This window comes from Ostrinia nubilalis, chromosome 5, assembly GCF_963855985.1.
Source record: "Ostrinia nubilalis chromosome 5, ilOstNubi1.1, whole genome shotgun sequence".
In the NCBI taxonomy this organism is placed as follows: domain Eukaryota; kingdom Metazoa; phylum Arthropoda; class Insecta; order Lepidoptera; family Crambidae; genus Ostrinia; species Ostrinia nubilalis.
Genome location: NC_087092.1, coordinates 1,311,043 through 1,337,935, shown reverse-complemented (window position 1 = coordinate 1,337,935; position 26,893 = coordinate 1,311,043). Strand labels below are relative to the sequence as shown.

The window sequence follows — 26,893 nt, the reverse complement described above, 5'->3', positions numbered from 1 at the left end:
TGTAGAGACGCACATGAAACTACATTGTGGCTTCATGTCGCAGTAAACATGGTATTTTGCTACTAAAATGTACCTACCTACTGTAATGTAAAATGACGCGATGCTAACTGTACTAATAATTGTATTCATTCAAAGACTTTCGATACAACCTGTTAACCGCATAAAAACATCACAATCTAAAAAAACAAATTGCGAAATAACAACAAACAGAACCGTGTGAACTAAAAAAACAACATGGAGCCCAACATTAACCACCGGCCGATCACAAAACGAAAAATGAGATAGGTAAACAAAACAAAGGAACAATTAGGTAGGTGGATGCTCCGCAAACAAAGACCGCGTCGCCATTTACTTTCATTGTTCCCCAAAGATAAATTTTGTGGCGAAAATCGGAAGTAACAAAAACTACTGTAATGTTACCGTGGGCATAGTGAAAATAAACTCAGTGTTCCCTCATTTAGAGGTTTTCTAATTAATTATTAGTATTGTTACCTTCAACATTATGAGGTAAGAAGAAGATGAACATGATTGAGAGCCAAAATTTTGATGCTACTTTTCTGAAAGAACACGTAATAGAATGGACTGTTCTAATTGTAGTTTGGAATCATCTGTAACTTTAGATTTTTGGTTGCATTGCAATCCAGTCTTTCCAGTTGAGTAGAGTAAAATAGTGACGTCATCTAGTTTGTACTACTTATACCCGGCCGTTTGGTGTAGTGGTTTGGAACGGACTACTATGCCGAGAGGTCCCGGGTTCGATTCCCGGCCGGGCAGAAATTGAAATGATGAATTTTAATTTCTGTGACGGGTCTGGGTGTTTTCTATGTATAATATGTATGTATTTACAAAAAAAAGTATTTAAGTATGTTTATATCCGTTGTCTAGTACACACAGTACAAGCTTTGCTTAGTTTGGGACTATCGGCGCAGTGTAAAATGTCCAAGGATATTTATTTATTATTTATTATAAATCTTTTTTTAATTAATTTAAAGCATAAGTATAAATATCTTTACAGGTAGATGAAAAATCACGTTTTAAAAGGTCATAAAATGTACATCAATTGATTGGTAGTCAACTAATTCATTAATAAACAATAAGATCTACCGCTTATTTCTGTATCATGCCACCGCGGAGGCCTATACCAACTGATCTTTTTTCGGTACAAAAAAGCTGTATTGTTGGCAATGTTAAGGAACAGATCCCTCAAAGAACTTGTAATACAATGCCTATTCGATTCCTTGAAGCACTTTTGTCTGCGCACACAATTGGATCAACCGTGCCTTTTATAATTGAATATTTTATTAAATGAACGACGAGAATATAAATAGAGGACAGGGAATAAAAATCTGCTGATTTTATTTAGCAATCATACTAACGACATGTAGGATTAAACATTTGTTACTGATGTTTCTCTAAAATACAGATGATTTTGCTTTTCGTTAAGGTAGAGCAGTGCTTTTCAACCTTTTCATAACACGACCCCAGTAGTATGAAAAATACCGGTGTAATTACATGCACTGAAGGGTTAATAAGCTAATGTCAAAAAAACAATCTTTGGTCATAAACACTGAATCGAGGTGCAGTGGCCATCGTTGCGTACCGATCAGACCATACGCGTGGTTCGATCAAACACCTTTGTGTAGCCTGACCTACGATTTGCAAATTAAATTCAAAATATTCCGTTCTACAATAAGTATTTCAATGATACAAATAGTGAACTTATATCTGTCACCGTAAAATTGTGAATTCCGGCAGATTATAATCTGACGTAGTTAAATTACAATCTAACCTAACCTAACCCACTGTTGGTTTACAATCTAACGCGTTATATTATAAACTGACAGAGTTCACAATTTCACGTTGACATATCCAAATGAATCTATCTCAAATCAATTAATTCAGAACCTTACTAGACTTGCCTAGTTTTCAACACCAAACAAACTATTAGTTACAAGCTACAAAAACTATGGACTAAGTATGTACAAAATTGCAGGTAACATGATATTGAAGTAACGTCTCGACGGCACCCAAACTACTCGTACTTCAAGCTTAATTAATATTTCAGACTTACCATTGGTCAGTTACCATCAAAAGAGATGACCTTCCGAAATCTAGTGGCCTTTAAGTCAAACGATTCGGCTCGTGAGTGGCGGTTGCCCCTGATTAAACCCGCAGAATGTTCCAGACATTGGTTCCCGGCAGGTGCGCGGGTGTCGGCTCCAATGACCCACAAAATCGGATCGGAGCTGGGGATTAAATTTTGTAGCGGCCGAGCTTGTACGGCCCAAGTTATGGGACCAAGCTGTTGTAATTTATAGAGGCGACAGTGGCCCAATGTCGGACTGACCGAATCGAAATCCGAGGAAGGCAAGGTCGCAGCTAGACTAATGTGGTGAACCCACTCGTAACACAAGTATATTTAGCTTACCACGAGGACTTAACGGGACTTTTATTGTCTCCCAATCTCAACTTCCCAAACAATTAAGCCAAGGATTTCTAGCGAGGGACAGGTGCCTGAAATAGGTTTCAAAAGAGAAACCTGTGCTACGGCTCACCAAGCCTCACCCCCGGAACGAATGGCGTTTAATAAGGCAATAACATAGACGTGCTTCATCAATATTATCATGTGGAAAGACCTTTGCAAATTATATGAACTTGATATTGTGATTAATTCGATTCATTCTACATATTTTGATTGTGCTAAAGTAACGATCTAAATTATTCAATGCCTTTAAGAGATAACAGCTCACGTGTACCTAACACATCTCCTCTCCATAGTACAGCTTACTGTCCGTGTGGTTTTTATCTTCTGATTATTACTGTTGCTGGTTCAATTTCAATTTGACTATCCCCTGAGACAAATCTCCATTAGTCGTATTTCAATCAGCGGTCAGGCTGTAGACAACGATTTTACAGCAAAAGTGAATGGCTTGCACCAAACCCGCTAACTTAAATGTGGTTCCACTGGATTCACGCATTTGATGAAAGTTCGCCGCTGGGGATCGATGCCTGTTTACGAAACAACGGTTTGGCGGATAAACAAGTTTCGCCCCATGTTTATGGGTAATTTGATACGGGATTTATAATGCTGAAAGAATTCAGCTACTTAAAAGTCGAAGAAGTTTCGATAAAAATATGTATTAGATACATAATAATGTTATAAGTTAAAATGGTAAGACACGGGTCTTAACACGACGTTTATTAATAAGTTACATTATGTACTCACGGCTTGACGTTTCTTACTATTTTAATTGAAATGGAACGCGAAACTTTAAAATGTTATAGGTTTTTTTTAAATTATAGAGCCTGATAATAGTGGTGATAAAGGTTCTTTTCAGCACTGATCTATTTATTAATTGGAATTAGTGCAGCACTGCTAGGGTTAAAAAAATAATATGTGAGATGTCATAATGGGCAAAATAAAAGACAAATTCATAACAAGTCAAATTATTAAAAACAGCTTTTTTACGCTAAAATGATTTGCCGACCAATCAGCTGTGCCAAAAACGTATTTAACAAACCAATTAAAAGTTCACCAAACGGAGTTTTGGGAGTGACAGAGATGTCACATCGGTAGGTGAGTGTGTTGGTGAGGGATGGACGAACAATATAAGGGTTGGCGGGTCAACCTGGAGGGTGAACTTTTAATTAGCCTTTACTGGCTCACCGATATTTTATTTATTGGGAATGGCTTTTGCGGTATTTACGACGATACCTTCTGGGAATTCCGGGTCTGCCTGATTAAGCCTTATTTCGCGGAATCTGCGTCTAATCTGTTTGAGATTTACCCATTAGGTAAAAGTTTGGGACTATCGGCGCAGTGTAAAATGTCCAAGGATATTTATTTATTATTTATTATAAATCTTTTTTTAATTAATTTAAAGCATAAGTATAAATATCTTTACAGGTAGATGAAAAATCACGTTTTAAAAGGTCATAAAATGTACATCAATTGATTGGTAGTCAACTAATTCATTAATAAACAATAAGATCTACCGCTTATTTCTGTATCATGCCACCGCGGAGGCCTATACCAACTGATCTTTTTTCGGTACAAAAAAGCTGTATTGTTGGCAATGTTAAGGAACAGATCCCTCAAAGAACTTGTAATACAATGCCTATTCGATTCCTTGAAGCACTTTTGTCTGCGCACACAATTGGATCAACCGTGCCTTTTATAATTGAATATTTTATTAAATGAACGACGAGAATATAAATAGAGGACAGGGAATAAAAATCTGCTGATTTTATTTAGCAATCATACTAACGACATGTAGGATTAAACATTTGTTACTGATGTTTCTCTAAAATACAGATGATTTTGCTTTTCGTTAAGGTAGAGCAGTGCTTTTCAACCTTTTCATAACACGACCCCAGTAGTATGAAAAATACCGGTGTAATTACATGCACTGAAGGGTTAATAAGCTAATGTCAAAAAAACAATCTTTGGTCATAAACACTGAATCGAGGTGCAGTGGCCATCGTTGCGTACCGATCAGACCATACGCGTGGTTCGATCAAACACCTTTGTGTAGCCTGACCTACGATTTGCAAATTAAATTCAAAATATTCCGTTCTACAATAAGTATTTCAATGATACAAATAGTGAACTTATATCTGTCACCGTAAAATTGTGAATTCCGGCAGATTATAATCTGACGTAGTTAAATTACAATCTAACCTAACCTAACCCACTGTTGGTTTACAATCTAACGCGTTATATTATAAACTGACAGAGTTCACAATTTCACGTTGACATATCCAAATGAATCTATCTCAAATCAATTAATTCAGAACCTTACTAGACTTGCCTAGTTTTCAACACCAAACAAACTATTAGTTACAAGCTACAAAAACTATGGACTAAGTATGTACAAAATTGCAGGTAACATGATATTGAAGTAACGTCTCGACGGCACCCAAACTACTCGTACTTCAAGCTTAATTAATATTTCAGACTTACCATTGGTCAGTTACCATCAAAAGAGATGACCTTCCGAAATCTAGTGGCCTTTAAGTCAAACGATTCGGCTCGTGAGTGGCGGTTGCCCCTGATTAAACCCGCAGAATGTTCCAGACATTGGTTCCCGGCAGGTGCGCGGGTGTCGGCTCCAATGACCCACAAAATCGGATCGGAGCTGGGGATTAAATTTTGTAGCGGCCGAGCTTGTACGGCCCAAGTTATGGGACCAAGCTGTTGTAATTTATAGAGGCGACAGTGGCCCAATGTCGGACTGACCGAATCGAAATCCGAGGAAGGCAAGGTCGCAGCTAGACTAATGTGGTGAACCCACTCGTAACACAAGTATATTTAGCTTACCACGAGGACTTAACGGGACTTTTATTGTCTCCCAATCTCAACTTCCCAAACAATTAAGCCAAGGATTTCTAGCGAGGGACAGGTGCCTGAAATAGGTTTCAAAAGAGAAACCTGTGCTACGGCTCACCAAGCCTCACCCCCGGAACGAATGGCGTTTAATAAGGCAATAACATAGACGTGCTTCATCAATATTATCATGTGGAAAGACCTTTGCAAATTATATGAACTTGATATTGTGATTAATTCGATTCATTCTACATATTTTGATTGTGCTAAAGTAACGATCTAAATTATTCAATGCCTTTAAGAGATAACAGCTCACGTGTACCTAACACATCTCCTCTCCATAGTACAGCTTACTGTCCGTGTGGTTTTTATCTTCTGATTATTACTGTTGCTGGTTCAATTTCAATTTGACTATCCCCTGAGACAAATCTCCATTAGTCGTATTTCAATCAGCGGTCAGGCTGTAGACAACGATTTTACAGCAAAAGTGAATGGCTTGCACCAAACCCGCTAACTTAAATGTGGTTCCACTGGATTCACGCATTTGATGAAAGTTCGCCGCTGGGGATCGATGCCTGTTTACGAAACAACGGTTTGGCGGATAAACAAGTTTCGCCCCATGTTTATGGGTAATTTGATACGGGATTTATAATGCTGAAAGAATTCAGCTACTTAAAAGTCGAAGAAGTTTCGATAAAAATATGTATTAGATACATAATAATGTTATAAGTTAAAATGGTAAGACACGGGTCTTAACACGACGTTTATTAATAAGTTACATTATGTACTCACGGCTTGACGTTTCTTACTATTTTAATTGAAATGGAACGCGAAACTTTAAAATGTTATAGGTTTTTTTTAAATTATAGAGCCTGATAATAGTGGTGATAAAGGTTCTTTTCAGCACTGATCTATTTATTAATTGGAATTAGTGCAGCACTGCTAGGGTTAAAAAAATAATATGTGAGATGTCATAATGGGCAAAATAAAAGACAAATTCATAACAAGTCAAATTATTAAAAACAGCTTTTTTACGCTAAAATGATTTGCCGACCAATCAGCTGTGCCAAAAACGTATTTAACAAACCAATTAAAAGTTCACCAAACGGAGTTTTGGGAGTGACAGAGATGTCACATCGGTAGGTGAGTGTGTTGGTGAGGGATGGACGAACAATATAAGGGTTGGCGGGTCAACCTGGAGGGTGAACTTTTAATTAGCCTTTACTGGCTCACCGATATTTTATTTATTGGGAATGGCTTTTGCGGTATTTACGACGATACCTTCTGGGAATTCCGGGTCTGCCTGATTAAGCCTTATTTCGCGGAATCTGCGTCTAATCTGTTTGAGATTTACCCATTAGGTAAACCCATGAAACTTTATTTGAAAGAGACAAACACAACCTTTATTTTTACAATACTGAGTGTTTAGGCTGGATTGCACCAACTTTCTTTAACTTTAACAAATGTCAAAAGTCTGTCCGTACAAAAACACTGGTTATTGCTATAGTTACGGTCAAAGTAAGATGGTCCAACTTAGCGTTAGAGTCTTTTGATGTGCATCAGTTTTTTACTATACCAATGCTTGAAGACACACGATGACGCCCCGTCACTTTGATTAGAACCTTTACAATTAAAAGGCATTGTCCAGGAGAACGAATTCGCCGCGAATGTCTTCGCGCGAACACGAGCGTATGTATGACACAATTTACGCTTGAATTTTCAACTCGCAATGTATTGGCTACTAGTATCTCGCTAATGCGCGTAGGATTCGCGGCAAATTCGCCCTCCTGGACAAGGCCTATGTGGGTAATAGCGTAATCAAAATGGCTACGTCGCCGCAAACGCGCTGACGATCGCCGAAACTTTCCGATCTTGTTTTGCTTAACCCTCGTTCCAACAACGTAACACACAGCTAGCTGGCACGTACCAACCGCGCCGACCGCGCCGCCGTTTCCGAACCAAAATTCAATTCTGTCTAAAATCCAAACCACGAAACCGAATCCACTCAGCGTGCGTAACATTATTCGGAGCAGCCGTGTCACCGAAATAGTTACTTTGAAACTAAAATAATTAGTCGACTCGTCAACTTTGGCAAGTAACAAGTTAATTTATGTTCGGGCCGGGTAAACGTTCCGTGTTTGACGTGTGGAAAACGCGATTTATTATTTAACAAGCTTACTATGCTTATTACTGAATTTATTAGTGGTGTACACGGTTTTACGCGGTTTCGACAGTTGATGTCTGATTAATTGGGCGGAATCATGATTAAAAAGATTCAAAGGTATGAATTCTGAGTGACAACAGAATATAGAGTTTTAGTCAGAACTATCCCAAGTAACATTTTACTCCATTTAAGAGTTCAATAGTCGTTCACATGTACTCCACAAGCTGTGTATGTCAGCTGTATACGAGCTGTATAGCTTGCTATAATGCTTTTATAGAACCAGTTTGGGCACAAATTAGACAGCTTTAAGTTCACTATGGCTGTACATTAGCAGTATAATAGCATTATAATAGCAGTTTAAGTAGTAACATCGTACTTAAGGCTGACTTACGGCACTATATGGGACGCAGTGTGAACCATACAACGTACGTGAGGACAATAAAGAGTAACAAGTGGCTAAATGCACAGCTTTCAAAGTTATAAAGTCCGACAAAAGTACTCCAATGCTACCTAAAGTTCACGTGTGTCTTAAATTATTTCCACATTTTAATATTAGTTTGGTATTTGTACGTGAGTGCCAAGAGGGAAACAACTCGGGCGGATAATCATTTATGCAAATAATAACACGGGTTTTAAATACTTAATAATGTTAATGCCATTGGGAATGCAACTTTATCGTGAAATGTATACATATTTACAGCTAAAATATTTACGCGCCTCTGTAAAAACGCGATATTCATTTTAAAATATTTAAAACTGGCTGAGAGGAAATCTACAATTTTCAGTTTTTGATATTGGATTGGCATTATAATTATATTACGGTAATTAATTATAACATGAAACCAAAACTCAATCGCTCTATCTGCGAATTTTGTGATAAATCTGCATTAATTTTGGAGATTTATTTGGTAAATATTTTAGGTTATGTAGAACAAAATGGTGGAAATGAAATACGGCTATGTGAACTGTTATAACTCCAATTTAATGCGGTGAGCGTATATTAGGTTCACATGTGTTCTGTTAGAATGCTGTTATCTATATGAAGTTCCACATTTGTACCACTACAGCGCTAATGTCTATAAATTTATTCTAATGTGAACTTATGTACAGCTTTAAGATGTACCTAGTTCAGGTCAATTGTGTATCTTTAATTCTTTCAAATACTGAAATTTTAGAGATCCGCAATAAAAATTATTAATGTCCGTTAAATCGCCTAGCCCAGGTACTAATAGTCAAGTATGAATACCTAAAGCATCAGACGGTAGTGTTCCCGGTTTAAATTCGTTTATTATGCTTGACAATTTATTCAAAGCGGAATGAGGAATACGATTTTCAATAGCCCATGTTCTTATTTTTTTTTGCGAAAGGTTAAATAATTGTCCAAATCAAAATGGTATTCACTATCACAAGAACTGCAATCATCACACTCTGATATCTGGTATATTTTGAAGGGAAATTTCAGGTTCAGGCATAATATTTTCCTCTGCATCATGTACAGAACCACCATGAACAACTAAAAACAGGCTTGGGGAAATGTGTAATAGAATATCACATTCACATTCGTGTTCAGCTTAAAGCAAATAAGAGTAGTACTTGTGGACAAATAAACTGCTATTGATGTTAATGGACAACACATATAGTCCTTTTAACAGCCTACAGTGTACATGCGAACCATTGAAACACTTTTGTACAGATAGTAAAAAAAGGTTATTTTAATTATCACAAACAAGTCCTACTACAGCTACTAGCTGTATAACAGTCTAAAACAAGTAAACATAACAGCCTTTGGCTTTATAAATGACCACGTGTGTTCTATTAAAATGCTAGCTCTATAACATCGTACAAGTAGGCCGTTAAACAGCGGTTGCCGTATCTCTACCCTCCTATAATGCTCTTAGTCAGATGGCTGACTAAAGGATAGTTGTTAGAGTATTATAACACCAACAATCGTATAAAAGTATAACTCTACACTAGTCTACACTCCTATAAGTCCCTTAGACAGGTATAGGTGTAATTAATTGCAATAATACAGCTTATACATCACGAGTGAACTGTACTAATGCTTTAAGTACACATTGGAACTAAATGTGAACTCTTAAATGGAGTAAAATGTTACTTGGGATGTAGGTAAAGAGGTAGATTGCTAGTTTGACCTTGTTGACTACTGAACTTTTGGGATGAAAAACTCATAGAAACTCATACAATTTATTTATTTTCTGTAATAAGGGTCATATAGAGAATTTATTACACGCCCATACTCTGTCACTGCTTCGGGACAATAATATGGGCTATGATAGTCTCACTTATTTACGAGTAGCTTAACTAGGGAGGTTAACGTGATGGTTTGTAATAATATTAATCAAATGACAAGAGTTTTAAATAACCCTCCTTCTAGAGTAATCGGGTAAAAAGTAAGCTGGAGCTCAAAAACCGCAAATCACAGTTACAATCAAGATGATAAGAATTCCAAAGTGCAATAAGGACTATTCTTTCCAACTTCATGCCTCTTGCTGTCAGTGAATAACACTCCAAAACTTTCTTGCGCGATCGCGATCCATCACAATGTTCCCAAAAAATAAAATTAGGTCACGGGTTCAGGTTCGGTTCCCTACGTGTGCGATCGAGGAACTTTCGTAAACAAGTTTTTGTTAGGCGCAAGTTGGGTGGACGAAGTATTTAATAGTGATGCGCCAACTATCAACGCTTAGATACGATAAAAGTGCGAAGGACATCGATATGTTTCTTGAGAACTTTGGGAAGTTTGTAAAAGGTCTGGGAATTTCTGGTCTTATGTCAAAAACTGAATAATATAGATTGTTTTCAAAACAATCTCAAGTAGAAGAAATAAATAGTGAGTATGTCAGTCATAAAAAAAGTTATTTTCAGCAAAAAGGTTTATTAAAAGCGCTTTCATATGGCCCAGTATTACTTTAACCCTACCACTGCTTCAAAGTTGATAGAGGTAAAAATCTGTTGACACTGTGATTTAAATGTGTCGAAAAGACGACTCTGATTTTTAATATTCTAGTCCCGTGTCTTGAGGTAATTAGTTAAAATATGAACCTCCTTTGTAATACAAATCTTTTATCAAACAAAGTAGGAAAGAAAACGTTAACTAAACAATTACACGATATTAAACAGAGAGATCAAACGCGCACGGCAATTATGGAAATTTCGCGCCGATAAAAAAGATACAATCGTTTGTCGCGATTGAAATGTCCGATTTTATCGTTGGAAAAGTGGAAAATTAAATTAATGGCTACATTTACATTTAAGGGTAGACCAGGGCACAGTCGAAATTGATCAGTAATGTAACTTATCAGTAACCAGCATGCTTATGAGTTTACATTAGGTGTGTTCGGTAGCGACTGACATGAAATGTATGCGTTTACTTACAAAAACTAAAATCTTCAATGATTTTTTAACTCACTCGCTAGTGATGACGTTTAATATAAACCCATGGTAAGGGCCCTGTAATGAGAAAAGTTCTCGATAATGACCACGGTCCGGAAAACGTAGAGTAGGCCTAGGTCTCCCACTTGGTGGATCGACGATCTGGCGAAAGTCGCGGGACACACCTAGATACGGGCAGCGTAGGACCGGTTGTTGTGGAAATCCGTGGTCTTGGTCCAGCAGTAGAAGGAATTTTGGTTTTCGTTAAATAGTAAAATCAACCATTTTAGTACATTCGACTTGGACTTATTGATAGAACACACAGGCTCGTTCATCAACGGGACTATTCCCACCTCTTTTTCTCACCGCTGCAACTCCTGTGTAGCCAGGATCTACAGCTTGGCCGCCAATAAAAACTCAACCAGTGAAGGTCAACTTTGTCCCGGGAGAAAGTTAAGTTGTTATTGTACCCGTCACGAAATTAATCAGAAGAACATAGAAATATATTGAACCTCTGAATTTTTCAAAGCTCTGTATCAATTGGCTGGGTGACGAATCCACTCATCTCTCTTCGCTATGACATAGCGAATGAATTTTTAACGTGGCAAGTTTCGGGTGTGGGTCCAAAGAGTAAATCAAACGGTACTTTTATGGGCATCCGAGGTTTTATTACCGCGGTCAGGGAATAACGGGACTTTTGCACTTTTTTGGGACAAAAATAGGGACGCTGAAATGTAATGAGAATATTTTTGGCAACTCTATCTTTTTGGCTGCTGGAACACTGTTATTACCTACATACAGGTCAGACATTTTAGCACTTGGTACACACACACAAAAATGAGAAGGAAGGAAGTTATTTATATTGCATCTTATCGTAAGTGAACTTATTTCACTTTTCAAAACTTTCTTTAGAATAGAATAGAATAGAAAACTTTTTATTTGCAAGAAAGGTATACAAGCAGGTAAGACATAGATTAAAACAGGGAGGAATAAACAAGTTTCAGTTTTCCATAACCTGTAAGGAATGAGTATTATTTTAGGTGGCAAGGGTCTTTAAATGGTCAATAGAATATAACCAGCAAAGTTGTAGCAAAATAGCGAAAAAGTTAAAAGAAAATGCTTGAGGTGTCTGAGTCTGTAAACGAAAGTTAAGACTTTTATTAGGCTGATAGTTGGGTCGGGTCGGGCTGTTAATCAGTATGGATTTGGTATCGGCCGATTCTTCATACTTTCAAAAAAATTCTGTAGCCTGAAGGTGTCTAGCGTGTTACGAAATATAAATTACCTACGTATATTTTTTATTGCACCTTCGTCCTACCATCTGCCGGCATTGCTTAATTATTCGCGAATGTAATCACCGACCGATTTGTACCAATTACCTTTTTATTGGCCATGATGCTCGTAGCTACATCCATGATGTTATTGCACCAAATTATGAAACGAATTGGGCCAATTACGAAGTGCTTTACGTTAAAATTTCGATACATTCGCTTTAATTTCTCTGTAGCATATTTCGGTGTATTTATCTTATTTAATTACTTCAACATTGAATTGCATTTATTTCACGTAGGTCATTAAGATTGGATTTTGCTTAATTAAATGGTAAATTGACTGTTTAATGAAACTTTTCACAACATAGTCTTATCGCACAAAAGCTTCAAAACACCCTGCGTCCACGTGATCACGCCTTTGTCCTACTAATCGGACCACATGAACTTTCTTTTCCGGTTGGTCCGATTAACTAACCGGACTACTGAAACTATTAAGAGCATTATAAAACAATATTTGGATCTCTAAAGCTGTTTTAACTTGCTTTTAATTAAATTTTGAAGCTGCTGAAAAGTTATTTATTTATTGTTTCAATTATGTAATCCAGAATAACAATGAAAGTAGCAAGTCCCGATGCTAATTGTCGATGACTATCCACACTCCATCGCGTTTAATCGACAGCGCGTCATTGCGTCATCGCGTCATTCATCATGACGTAATGACAGTTCTTCCGTCATTGTCATTATTCATATTATTGGGATGAATGCAATTATTCATTTGGATGGCTGTCAACGCTACGTAATAAAACGATTTGATGTAGAGTCAACATCGGATTATTTATAAATTTTTGTTGAAAAGTAGCTTTTATTATAACTAGATAAGAAGCTTTTAAACTTCGCGTTCAATTGCGACTTAAATAAAGTCAGTCTGCTTGTGACCACGGCTGCAGCATAGCAGCCGAAACATCAAGCCGTGAGTACATAATGTAACTCATTAATAAATGTGGCGTTAAGACCCGTGTCTTTCTATTTAAGTAGATAACAAGTTTCTTCAAGCGGTTACCTTGATATGCTGTCGTGTGTAATTTGCTTTAAATGATCAATTTTTGAATACTTGCGATGGACGGTATTTTGATCTATAATGGAACATTGGATAAAACTGGTATCAGTATTAATAATTTTGTCTAATTATATTGATTTTTATAATTGATGTGTTTTGTTTAGTGTCCATAATTTTTTTTATGCTAGACAAGGCAGGTATTGTGATAATAATGTTTTATTCCTTATTCTGAAGTTAATCACAGTTAAAAACCCTACAATAAAAATATACCTAGATAACTTTTATTTTAGCATTATGTGACAATACTGTTAAAAAACTTATTATTACAGTGTCTAGGTCTGTTTAAATATAATTCATTTTCTCACAACTGGTAACCCTAGAAATGGTACTTAGTCGCACGAATGCATTGTTACCACGTGATCGATTCGGTGCCCGCCCATTCGTTCATTGGATTATCGGGAATTGGGGGTATTTACGGCAATATCTGGCAATATCGCGTAGATGCAATCATTGCACGACGCGATATAACGGCGAATTCAGAATGACGACACAATATAGACTGTAGGATGAGCACACTAAAGTGGTAATTTGTAGAGCACATAATATCGTGCTAGACAACTGCCAACGTGCAGAAGATTGTCGATGCCAAAAAACATCTTCTAGACTGCAAACATGAACTAAAGACGATAAATCTATACTAATCTATACTAATATTATAAATGCGAAAGTAACTCTGTCTGTCTGTCTGATTTGCTTTCACGCCTAAACCACTGAACAGATTTTGATGATATTTGGCATAAAGATAGTTTGAGTGTCGGGAAAGGACATAGCGCGTTATAAAGTTTTCCTGTCACAGACAAAATTCCACACAGACAAGCCGCGGGCGGAAAGCTAGTATTTAATAAATAGAATAGAAGTAATGTTTGCATTGCGCATAAAGATAGTACCTAGTTAAAATAGCTTGTTAAATTAATGTATGTGGATGAATTTGTTAGAAAACCTATTAAAATACGTAATGTGAATGCTAGCTCGACTCTTTAGTAAATCCTCACCACCAAAAACACGTGCATTCCATTTCACGCGGCCATTCGCTTAAACTCCAACCCGAACTTTTTGCTCGTAACTCCCAAATGTAACGCATTTAAAAATCTCATACAGAGTCTGTAACGCATCTGAGAGCAGCTCGCGACAATTACGCGAACGAAGCGTTTTCAAAGGGCGGCTATTCTGGGCACGTCCGCACCTCGTCGCCGCGAATTCGTAATCAAAACGAGCGATACAAGAATTGGACTTTGGAAAACATGCACTTAATAAAAGAGGGTAACTTGCTTCACGGTTCGGAATTTGGTGCCAAATCCGGGGAAAATTAAAACGTTGTCGAAGTGTGAACGGTCTTAATATGAATTTAATTTTAAAGACTTTACTGAGGTTTTAAGCTGTTTGATGTATCTTTTAACCAATTTGTGCCTAATTCGTTTACTAGCACCACTTCTCTAAATGACTGTGTGATAAATGAAGATGTTACAGGTATATCAAACTTATTCCCCCCAATTAAAAGGTGGTGAGATGTTAGTCGATCAATATAGGTAACTAGAACAAGCTTCTGCCTGCGTCAATTTACAGAATCATAGCCTATGTCCATCGCTAAATTAGGTGGTTTTATAGTGAAGTAGTTGGGAGATAAATCTTCACAATATAAATCTTCACAATATAAATCCATTCTCTCCCTTTACAAAATTACTAAAAAATCGGATTGAAATAATCATTATAAAGTTTAATCTCTATCTCTATCGTTTTGAGAATAGCGATCGCTGCACCAATCTCCATAGGACCCGCTTCACAGCCACCAGAGCGCTTTATTGGTGCGGTATTGTTTTTCAATCGGCCGAGCGGTGACGTCACCGTAAACATGGCCGCTCGAATCGATGCCCCCGGGAACTGTTTTCGCACCGGGTTTGTATTTTGACCCGGTTTTTAGTGGGGCAAAATAAACCGGGTGGTTTGATTAAAGGTATACAGGGGTACCTATTGGTATTTCTACGTTTATTATAACAACAAATTATACATTGCAAATGAATGTTAAGTTAACTAAGTACTGGTGGAAACAAGTTAAACACTGTGGTAGGTACCTGGCACCTTATGTATAAGTACTTTAGTAAGTAGGCAATAGGTACGATTTACAAGAAAAATAAAATACTTATGAGCGTCAAAGCTATCCACTGTATAGTGATGTATTCTTTCCAAAAGTAGGTACTTTTAAATCATGTACCTGTATCTAAGTGATTATAAATAGTGTTACTACAGTTTATATGTTAAACTTGTAACTAATTAAGTGAAACTCTACACGTAGGTACCATTTAACTCACATCCGTATTTTACATATCTATTCTAAATGATATTGCAGGTTATTTAGATGTATGACTAAGACTGAGTAACTATAATCATAATCGGTGTTTTTTATGGAGTTTGTCAGACTTGACGTTTGTTAAAGTTAAAGTAAGATGGTGCATCCCGGCCTTAGTACTAATGCTTCGCGTCAGTCTATCCAACTATCCAAAGTGCTTAGTTTTTAGCCATTTAAGCAACGAACTTCCGAACTGATAACTTAATTTCATACTAAGCTGTTTCAAGCAGCACTTGGCGTGAGTACTAACTTGAAACTTACTTTCGTTCGAGTAACGAGTCTGCTGTTTTATGTTCTAGCAATAAGACTCAAATTGATTGACCAACTGCTGCACTCTTTAAGTGAATTCAAGATTTTATATTTACTGATTCCTAGATTATTGTTCCTAAATTACAGGAACAATAATCATAAAAATATCGGTAGCACCGGCAGACTCTAGCAATCTCGCAAACATAAAAAAATCTATTAATAATAATGCTAATTTTAAATGTTTGCTCCTTCTTAACGATGAACAGTCAGATGAAATCGAAATATCAATTATCTCATGATTGTCCCTTCATACAATTTGTATAAAACCTTGCTTGCTTGATATCTTGTTGACTGTGCAAAATAGTAGAGAATATCTACCTATAAAATAAAACTACATTAGTCTTGAGAAGCTGGGACAGTCCATGTGTAAGTATTTTTCAGTAGTAGCACCGAATAATAATAAGTACTACGTACAGAAGTTTTACTTCGCGAGGGTATTTAAAAAAATGTATGCTCAATGTCATTAACAATATGGTGTAATTTAGCCTGTCTCAAGAGTCATGCACCATTTTGTTGACAAACGTCAGTGATCGGCAATGCGCCGAAGCTATAGGGCTGACTTCGGTAAAATGATGTGACGTGAGGTGCCAAACTGCGGAAAATGGCGGAGGAAATATAGATGACCCACGCTGAACTGTCCCGCCAAACTCAATGACAGGGGGGCGCTACCATCGTTCAACTATATGGTTTCCAACATGGCAAAAATCGGAACTAGCGATTCGGTATTGACGGTGGCGCCCCACTGTCAATGTCATGCACAGGACAGTTCAGTATTTTGGAACTATACATGATTTAGCATGAATTATCATGAATAATATTAACTACTTATTTACCTCTCAGTGTCTTGAGGCAACTTAAAAAAGTACATTCTGTGTTTTTATTATTATTTATGCAGTTAAATACTGCACAGTATTTAGTACACCATTTTCTTTATTTTCTTCCATCATACACAAGAATACGCGTGCGTGAGTCAATGTTCGCTCGTATGTGAGGCCTTGTCGAATAGTATCCTGAAGGTGGGCCATCGTGCTTGTTTTGTTTTCGATGTAAACTCGCGGAGATGAACAGGCCTGGTAGTAGGTAGATTTTAATATAATGTGTAGGTATTTACAAAACTGCTGAAAAAATTTCGATAAAATTTAAAGTACAGAGGTTTACAGCGAGAATTTGACCCTAATGGATGGGTGTCATTTCTGCGAAAACTCATTTTCAATCGAAGCTCAGTAGTAACCCAGGACCTCAAATTTTGAATTACAGCTATAAGTATTATAAAGAAAGTGCTTTACCTGTAAAACCTTTTCGTAACTCAACTGTAGAACCAATTTCAATATTTTCCTTTTTACCTTCTCTACCAAAAATAGACATATTTTTTCCTTTATATACCCATTGGACATTAACGTAATTATTAGTACTTAATAACATTTCATATGGGATTGCGTATCCACTCTAACGAGCAAATATGTAATAAATAGCCCAATTTCTCTATTCATCGACTCGCTGTAATGATATTAAATGGATCCTGAAGGTTTTTACACAGTAAAAGTATGTGGAGTAAGTGATTAATTTTAGTAGTAGACTATTCGCAAAAGTATTTCCTATTACTTAAATGGCCACTCTTAAACTCGTAGCCTTAGATTAGACTATACTTCGGTAAAATATTTAACGATATACACTGCTGAATGAAACATATACTCAACTGTTCTTACTTCAAGTTCTCTACAAAGGGCCTCCTAGCGATGAGGGCGCCAAAATTTATACCATCCAACTTTTTGTAAGTCTTCTAAGATCCTATTTGTGTATAGTCAACACTACATCAGAGTAGTATACAACATTTTTGGTTCAAAATAGCATTATTACAACTAAAATAGAACCCGCAGTGCTTAACTTGAATAGCCTGTATATTATAGAGCGATTGCTTGCTAGATTTTTCTACATTTTCCTTACATTATTATTATTATACATCTATTTGTTAAGTACTAAGTGTGTTATAAAAGCAATAAAAGATGCTGTAAGAGTTATAACAGTACACATTAGGCAGTGATGATACTGTTATTGCTTTATGTTATGGCATCCTTCCTCCAGAAGAGAAACAGGTCCGGTGATAACATTTCACGGCATTTTATTTATTATTTCCTTAAAGGACCGTAAGTAGGTGCAATATTTTGGGGCAGAAAAGGCGGTAAATATACCGTAGTGCCTACCCTAGTGATGTGCTCAGGAAGTTATTATTTATGAGGTTTTTTTTTATTGTAAACGCGGCACATTAAAGTAAATATTGTGGCACCTTATCGAGTTGAATACGTTGCTATTTTTAAAAGAAGATTATGTGTAATCTGATATGCTGTTACATTCTTTCAGAAAACGAGGGATTACATTTTCGATTCATAGTTTTTAAGAGTAGTTTTTGTATTAGTTTAACTTCCCCATTTATAAACATGAATTCACAATCCATCTATATATATAAAAGAAAGTCGTGTTAGTTACTCCACTTATAACTCAAGAACGGCTGAACCGATTTAGCTGAAAATTGTCAGGGAGGTAGTTTAGAGCCAGGAGAAGGACATAGGATACTTTTTACCCCGTTCGAAATTAAAAAAAAAGTCTGCTTATTTATTGCCATTAAGGCGGAACAAAGTTCGCCGGGTCAGCTAGTCTATATTATAAAAGAAAGTCGTGTTAGTTACTCCACTTATAACTCAAGAACGGCTGAACCGATTTAGCTGAAAATTGTCAGGGAGGTAGTTTAGAGCCAGGAGAAGGACATAGGATCTGGGGGCACGGCAGTGCCCCCACCAAGTCGAGCAAAAAAGCGGCACGGCCGTACCATCCTTTTCTCGAAGCAATTCAGGCCATTTTCGACCGCCTGTAACTTCGTTGTGGATAAAACTAGAAGGCTGAATTTTCATTAGCTATGCAGGCATTGTAAAGACACGATATATTTAAAATTTCATTCAATTTGAACCAGTAGTTTAAGAATTATAACGGGTCAAAGTTACTTAATTTTGTCACTCACTGACTGACTCACTGACTGACTCACCGATCATCAAAATTCTAAGGCACTTCTAGCAGACCTAGAAGCTTCAAATTTGGAATATAAGTAGTGTTTGGTGTATGAATCAAGGAAAAACTAAAATATTTGGGGGCACGGTAGTGCAACCGCCAAGTCGAGTGAAATTTTTCAATTTCGGTCCAGTTTTCTAGATACATAACTGCTGTCTACAAAATACAAAAAGAAATGAGATTTGGGGGCACGGTAGTGCAACCGCCAAGTCGAGTAAAATTTTTCAATTTCGGTCCAGTTTTCTAGATACATAACTGCTGTCTACAAAATACAAAAAGAAATGAGATCCCATCAAAAACAATACTTGTCAAAAAAACCAAGTCTCGCAACTCAGTTGTTCTACGGTAAAAAGTTGTGAGATCCATGTAATACCAAGTCCAGGCCAGGAAATCTTTAACGTTTTACATAAATATATTGACTTGGCCATCGCATGAAAACACGTGTAAATTAAATTATTTAGTGCGATGGCCAAGTCAATAATTTATGTAAAACGTTAAAGATTTCCTGGCCTGGACTTGGTATTACATGGATCTCACAACTTTTTACCGTAGAACAACTGAGTTGCGAGACTTGGTTTTTTTGACAAGTATTGTTTTTGATGGGATACTTTTTATCCCGTTATTTATTGCCATTAAGGCGGAACAAAGTTCGCCGGGTCAGCTAGTAAGTTGATAAAGAGAAATGTTGCCGTAAAACTATTATTTAATTAATTAATATTAACATAGTTTTAAGCTTACATTGTTACTAACACTATATGGACCCTGGTTCGAAATAAACATATTTTATATTTTTATTTTAAAACCTCTCGTTTTTGAAAAGATAGGATATTATCATTTACATCAAGGTAAAAAATTAAAAAATAAATAATGTGGATATTCAAGTGTCTAAGTGATTAATACTTAGACACTTAACTCGAAATTTAATTCGTAACCAGGCTCTGGTGTGGTCTGCCTTGCATTAAAAAAAACTGTGAAGATACGGTTGAAAATCAATGACTTTTTTGAGCCTGGAGAGTTATGGATCTTCTTACCACTCAAGAAATACCACCAAATCCGGCACATCACTAGCAAACGCACGATGAATTATATCATATCCTCTAGTGACGTTTTAAGCCCGGAAAAAGGGCGGGAAACCGGGTCGCGCGGACAATTTATAATTTAATTTTATTCGTGAGTAGTTGACAGTGCGTCTGTTCCGTGACAGGAAGGGAAAGGCCTTTCATGTACTAAATTATGTGAATGTATGTCCTTTGAATCGTATTTCGATATAGGTGATGTATCTTTATTTATTGTTCAAAGAAATGAAAAAAGATTTATCTACTTTAGTCTGTTTTTAGTTCACGCAGAGTCTGGTAATACACATCGCAAGAAATGGGCCCAAACAGATGGACTATATTTGTACTGTTACCCAATTGCATTACAAATTCATCGAAACTGGACTCCAATGAAAACTCCTATCAAACTTTAATAGTAATGATTTACTACTAGTCCTAAGTATCCATCAACCAATACTAAAAATAGTAATTACCTACTATAAAAAAAACCTGTTGGGCATCTCTCCATAAGTCCTGATAGTGAACGCTTCCTAGCGATAACATCGCCTAAATTGTGCCACATCAATTTTGTTTCTTGCATTTTTAAATTTTAATGTCCTGGAGTCCAATAAAGAGTATCTTCTATCTACCTACTTTTATCAACCTCTTCTATTCTAAAGCTACTATTAGTTTTATACTACTCACGTATTCAATAGATAGTGCTGTAGTTTAACCCCTCTGCACCACGCTGCTTCAGCAAATTATCCCCTCACAAAAACGTCCATAAATACGATTGATCTCTAGGTAAGTTTCCGAGCTCTTTGTCAGTCGATTACTCAAATCCTCCTTGTTAAATTCATACTTCATTTGGCGGCGGCTCTCTCCCATTGTGAACGAACAAAGTACTGAACTGATTTTCCAATCTGAGACGGAGTTGTAAGCCCTTCGTATTGACTGAGATAAGTTTAGCTACGAGTACAAGGCGCAGGAAATAAAGTACTTCGTTTTCAACTGAATTTTAAAGGAATAGGATGATAAAACTTGCTTAATATTTACTACTGGTATAACAAACTGGGACAAAGTAACTTGACCATCACTGGTTGGTTTTTTATTGGCAGCCAAGCTGTAGATCCTGACTACACAGGAGTTGCAGTGATGGTAACGAGAGGCGGGAATAATCCCGTACTAGTTTACATAATCTATCCAAATAATTTGGTACATAAGGTGATAATTATGTTTTTAGTGTTAAATGTGATCTAGCAGCGACTGAGATTCGAATTCCATAATTTGTTATAATAAAAATTACTTTTAGAATTTAACCCATTTTAATATAGCTCAAGAAAATAAAAGAACCCCTAATATTTGGAAATGACGTAATCCTTTTCGTAGACGTCACTTAAACGACGGAATGGGAACTTCAGAAACATAACGAGCTACCGATTTTCCAATCTCAGGCTGTTCTAAGCGCTCCGTTGTCAGCAACAGAGGCGGAGCTCAAGGCATAAGAGACTAGTGATTTTCCCGGAAAATAGAGTGTGATCTTTTTCCCGGAAAATAGGGACTGAGCTCAAAGTCCTTGGAGAAACTGGATTAACTTTCCCCCGAATTACACACGGAGTTCAAGGCGGGGAACATGAGAGTAATTATCCCGGAAAACAGAGGCTCAACGCAAAATAACTAGAATATACATTATTCACAGAAAGCAGCCGGCAAATTAGTTTGCAACGATACACCATTGTTTGCGTGTGGTGCGAGTGCATTTGCATTGCAGATTTTAAATGTTATTTAAGTTTTTTTTTTATCTCCAGCCGAAATTACCGGAGTTTGGTTTTTGCAAGGTAATGGTATTTTTTAAATATGCAGACAAATGAACGTACATATTTAGAGAGTGCTGGTAGCTTCTCGCCAATGTATACGAGCAAACTTGTAGGCTCCATAATTATAAAGATGAAAATTAGATTGCCAAATTGTGGTAAATTATTTTTCTCAGATGCTAAAATAAAACTATTTGTTTTTGTGTCAACAGAGAGACGACCAGTTGTTTGTCTTCCGAAATAAATGAAAAAAATAAAAATAAATAGAAATGGGCCAGGCAAAGAAGAAAGAAGAAAATTACATGAAGATAAATAATTTGGAGTAAAATGTAAACTTAAGACAAGCATTGATATTCAATTAAGAAACAATACAAGTATTATTTCAAAACTTCTATAAATGGACATTTCTTCTACCAACTATTATTCTCTCATAAAATCCTTAAATAAATTATCTCCATTTTAATCACATTTTTTTGCATAAAAAATCCTCCGCTAACCGCTTATGTGTTAACCCCTGCGGCGCCGTGTACGCTCGCAGCACGCTCCGCTTGGCGACAACTTCATTAAAAGCGCACAAACAAACGAAACACGCTGGCGGTAAACATACCGGCTTTGTGCACCAATCAAATTTTTCCGAGCGCAGCCACATTTTTAGACTTTTAATGTCCGCTTCTTTGGAATTACAGGGCTTCTGGGCATGAAAATCTTGGTGCATGCTGCTGGGCACAAAATACTTTACTTTAGTACTGCAAGCATCATTTTTCTAAATTCTAAATATGTTTAATTGAACAAGGAACCGTCCTTTAACATTATGATAAATAAGTAGGTAATTAGTTAAGTCTAGTCGTTAAGTAATTTGTAAATAAATAGTTCACGTCTGTTGTGGAAAACGATCACTACCAAAGCTTTACGTCATAATATTTTATATTTATTATTATTACATACCTACGTACTCACTGTCGTCTTCATTATAACATTTTAATATTGCATGATCTCTCTCCCACTTCTCCCAAATGAATAACAATATCGTTTGCAATAATAATAAAGTACTATTACAAGGAAAACGTTCAATTTATTCCATATTTTGCTACAGACATTATCCGATATTATTTATTATCGACAAATAGAAATATTGTCTATGATCTCCGCCACATAGTCTGTGGAATGTAATATCGTGTCGTCTTTTAAGTTCCAGAGAGCTGTTATGTACTTTCATCGATATATGAAAGACTAGCGGCCGCCCGCGACTTCGTGCGCGTGGATTTCGTTTTACCCCCCCCCCCCCCTCCCCCCTTCATCTATCGTACGCGGTTCAGATTTTTTCATACAAATGATTTTTCCCGCTAACTCTCGTTCCCGTGAGAATTTTGCAATATCCTGTTGTAACTAAGCTTTAAGTTTACTAAGGTACCTGCATGCCAAATTTCAAGAGTCTATCTTACGCGGTTTAGATTTTTTCATACAAATGTTTTTTCCCACTAACTCCCGTTCCCATGGGAATTTTGCAATATCCTGTTGTAACTAAGCTTTAAGTTTACTAAGGTACCTGCATGCCAAATTTCAAGCGTCTAACTTAAGCGGTTTAGATTTTTCGTACAAAAGGATTTTCCCGCTAATTCCCGGTCCCGTGGGAATTCCTAAGTATCCTATAACCTGCCCAGGAGTATGAAGAATAATTGTACCAAGTTTCGTTAAAATCCGTCAAGTGGTTTTTGTTTCTATAAGGAACATACAGACAGACAGACAGACAGACAAAAATTTTACTGATTGCATTTTTGGCATCAGTATCGATCACTAATCACCCCCTGATAGTTATTTTGAAAATATATTTCAGGTACAGAATTGACCTCTCTACAGATTTATTATAAGTATAGATAGATGTGGAACAATACCGTTTTCTATAAATAGATACTTGTGTTTTTTTTTATGTGACAGGAGGTTTTGTGTAATTTATTAGTTGTTTCAATGAAATTTATTGAATCTGAAAAGGCTTTCAATATTTTATAGCTACAATGCCAAACATAAAAATTAACTCCTCGAGAAAATTGTCAAAAGAAACCCTACCTGTGTGTGCAAAAAACAAACAAAACATCCCACTAACCATATTTTCAATAAACACGAATGTACCCGAAAAGGTCTAATGTCCAGTTAAACAGAATATCAAATAGGAAGGCGCACAAATCGAAGGGTCCCTTGAATTCAAAAAACAGTTCTGGGCACCATAAATGAAATATAAGAGGACAGGGGTCCCATAAACGAAGTAAGTTATGAAAGATTCGAGTGGGAGTGAGACGGCGATGTAGGGGTTAAATAGAACTTGTAGGTAGGAGAGACAGGGATAGGTTTCGAAGTTTGGGTCGTTTTGAACGCGATGTAGGGAAGGTCCACCACGATTTGACAATGGTGGAATCAAAACCATGTTTTATGAAACTTTGCGAGACTTTAGCTTACTTTTTTCTTTCCAAATTGAATTAATATATCGAAGTTTTCGATAAGTAAGTGCTTATTGATTATTTATTTCTACTGGAGTAGATTTGAAGTGCTATTGATTTAAGAAAGTTTTGTGAATATGTTATTTTAGATTAACGTACTTAACTTTTTTTCGTATTTTTCACGTTGGCTTGCGCTTTTTCCTCATAAGTTTGAGCACAATATGAAGCACATCAGTACTGTCATCTTAAACTATCACGATGTCCGTTACGTTTCATGGTTCAAAATAACTATAAGCTATGTACTCACGTGTTAAGCTCGAGGTCCAGTCTAAACTTGTGGTTGAAAGCTTTGATGAGGAGTGAAGTTCGATGAAAGTGTTTGCCGGTCTGAAACAAACAAACAAATATATTAATAACCTAAAAATAGCTTTTACATAAACTACTCTAGCCCGTCTTCATAAGGTCTATCCATGACTAGATCTACATGCTTTCCTATCAAAATGCCCTTTTATTTGGGTAGATAAAAAAGCTACAAAATTGGGTCAAATATTTTAAGTACCTATGTCAATATGATTAATATAAGTCTAAGGCTGAGTTGCACCACCAAATTTTGACCGTAACTTTAATGATAACCGGTGTTTTTTGTATGGAGTTTGACAGATTTTTGACGTTTGTCAAAGTTTAAGTAAGATGGTGCAACCCAGCCTAAGATAAACACCTAACCCGCCGACTTGAGGCGTCGTCTTTTGACATGTTGTCAAAAGTAATTGAAAGTGCAAGTCGTCTTGGTGTGTAGAGTACTAGTCCTTAAGGATCACAATCAAACAATAATTATCTAGGTATTATTACAAAAATACACTTTCATTTTCTATCGGCAAACGAAAACAAACTCTTTAATTAAAATGTGCTAATGAAAACTATCATTTGACAAGGGTCCGGTAAGTCATTGACCTTTAATAGCCATTTATTATTATCTAAATATAATTTATTAGGGGCAAGTTTTAGAGCCACTTGTAATATCTATTGATTATAGATTAATAGGTACACGTTACTCACTGTGTGTGCATTTTTTTTCTGTTCACATTATTTTGTTTTTTACTACACAGCTACAAACATATTATACTCTTAATTTACGGTATTATCAGTTGATGTAAGCGACATATTTTTGAAAGATATCGAGATTCTAAATATACCATTGGATAGAGCGGAAAATTTGCAATCGAACTGTTTAAAAAACTCAATTTCGACAATTTGTCCCTTACGTTAATTCATATTTCCTGTGACGATATTTATTTATTTATTTATTAAGGTACAGCAACAGATTGCAAATCATGGCTTACAAATAAAGTATAATATCATTGATTATACTTTATGTTTTACGTTTAATATGCTCCCGTGACGTTTTGAAAATAAACACAAATTCACAAATACAACACAAATACAAACGTATCGTAAGGGTACAGTAACATATATTTAAAAAAAAAACTTTAGTTAAAACAAAACTCAATTTTAACCTAGTAAATTAAAGCATGAATAGAACCGTTATTTCCTGGTACTGCTGAGTGTTTAAACTTGTCATTTATTTTCCAAAACACTCGTTTAATAAGCAGCGGACGGAACGCTCGCGTTTTTCATTTCCATGAACAATATTCTTTAATGTTTCATTACGACAGCTCCAATTGTTAATATCCAATTCGGAAAGCATTTTTTAGATTACCACAAATTGATATTGCTATTCTAGAGGTATATTAAAGTCATTATGAGCTCAAATACTTTTATTGCGGTACAAATATGGAATACATTTTTTTTAAAGATGTGTTCGACCTTCTGAAATCAATTGCTATACTGACTCTCGGGTTTATAAAACTTCCACTGATGTGTTTAATATTAAGAGCGTTTACGCCGTTTGGCGCAAAAACAGTACTTTTTCAACTTCGTCGTAGGCAATTTCGTCGTCTAAATAGTTAATTGAGAAAATATTGCAATTAGTTTAGTATTTAAGAATTCTATCAAGATAAGTCCACACAGGTTTTGTAAATTTCCACTTTAGCGTCAGTTTACAAGCTGAAATTTTTATAAAAATACTGTGAAAACGATTTAACAAACATTTATATCCTATAGCATAGATCCTTGGGCAAATAGTTATCTGAGAAAATTTTTAGATTTAAGCATTTTACAATAAGAAATCACAAATTAAAAGAACGTGAAATACCCAAAAATCAAAGTGATTTTTTTACCAATATTCTTCCTTTATTCAACACAAAAATAGCTTAATATAATAGAAGAATATCTTATCTAAAATATTTACTTTGAAATATAAAATAATTCATTGTAATTTTTTTTCTATGAGTATTTGAAAAATACTATAAAACGCCGCGCACGAATCGTTCAAATTCAGTCCGCCTCGAGGCGTTCCAGAGTGAGGTCACGTCGCTCGGTGCTCTGCTGACATGTGTCACGCGTACGTTGATCTTTGACAGGTAGCTGGACTTTTATAGTGTATCCGCAAAATCTTGGTGGTAGATTTTGCGATCACGTGGTAATTAAAATATTTTATTGTTATTTTTCATTACAGTCTATTTTTACAACAAATTCTATTTCAGACGTAATGAAAAATAAAATTAAGTTA

At 36.1% G+C, this 26,893-nt stretch overlaps 1 protein-coding gene across 1 annotated transcript in view; it reads right to left on the bottom strand.

Moving 5' to 3' along the window:
- Window positions 1-26,893, bottom strand: part of LOC135072104 (disintegrin and metalloproteinase domain-containing protein 11-like) — a 233,334-nt gene that overhangs the window by 159,180 nt on the left and 47,261 nt on the right. Inside the window, exon 3 of the mRNA XM_063966056.1 lies at window positions 24,572-24,651. Within this exon, the coding sequence (XP_063822126.1) occupies window positions 24,572-24,651 (80 nt within the window). The remainder of the gene's footprint in view (window positions 1-24,571; window positions 24,652-26,893) is intronic.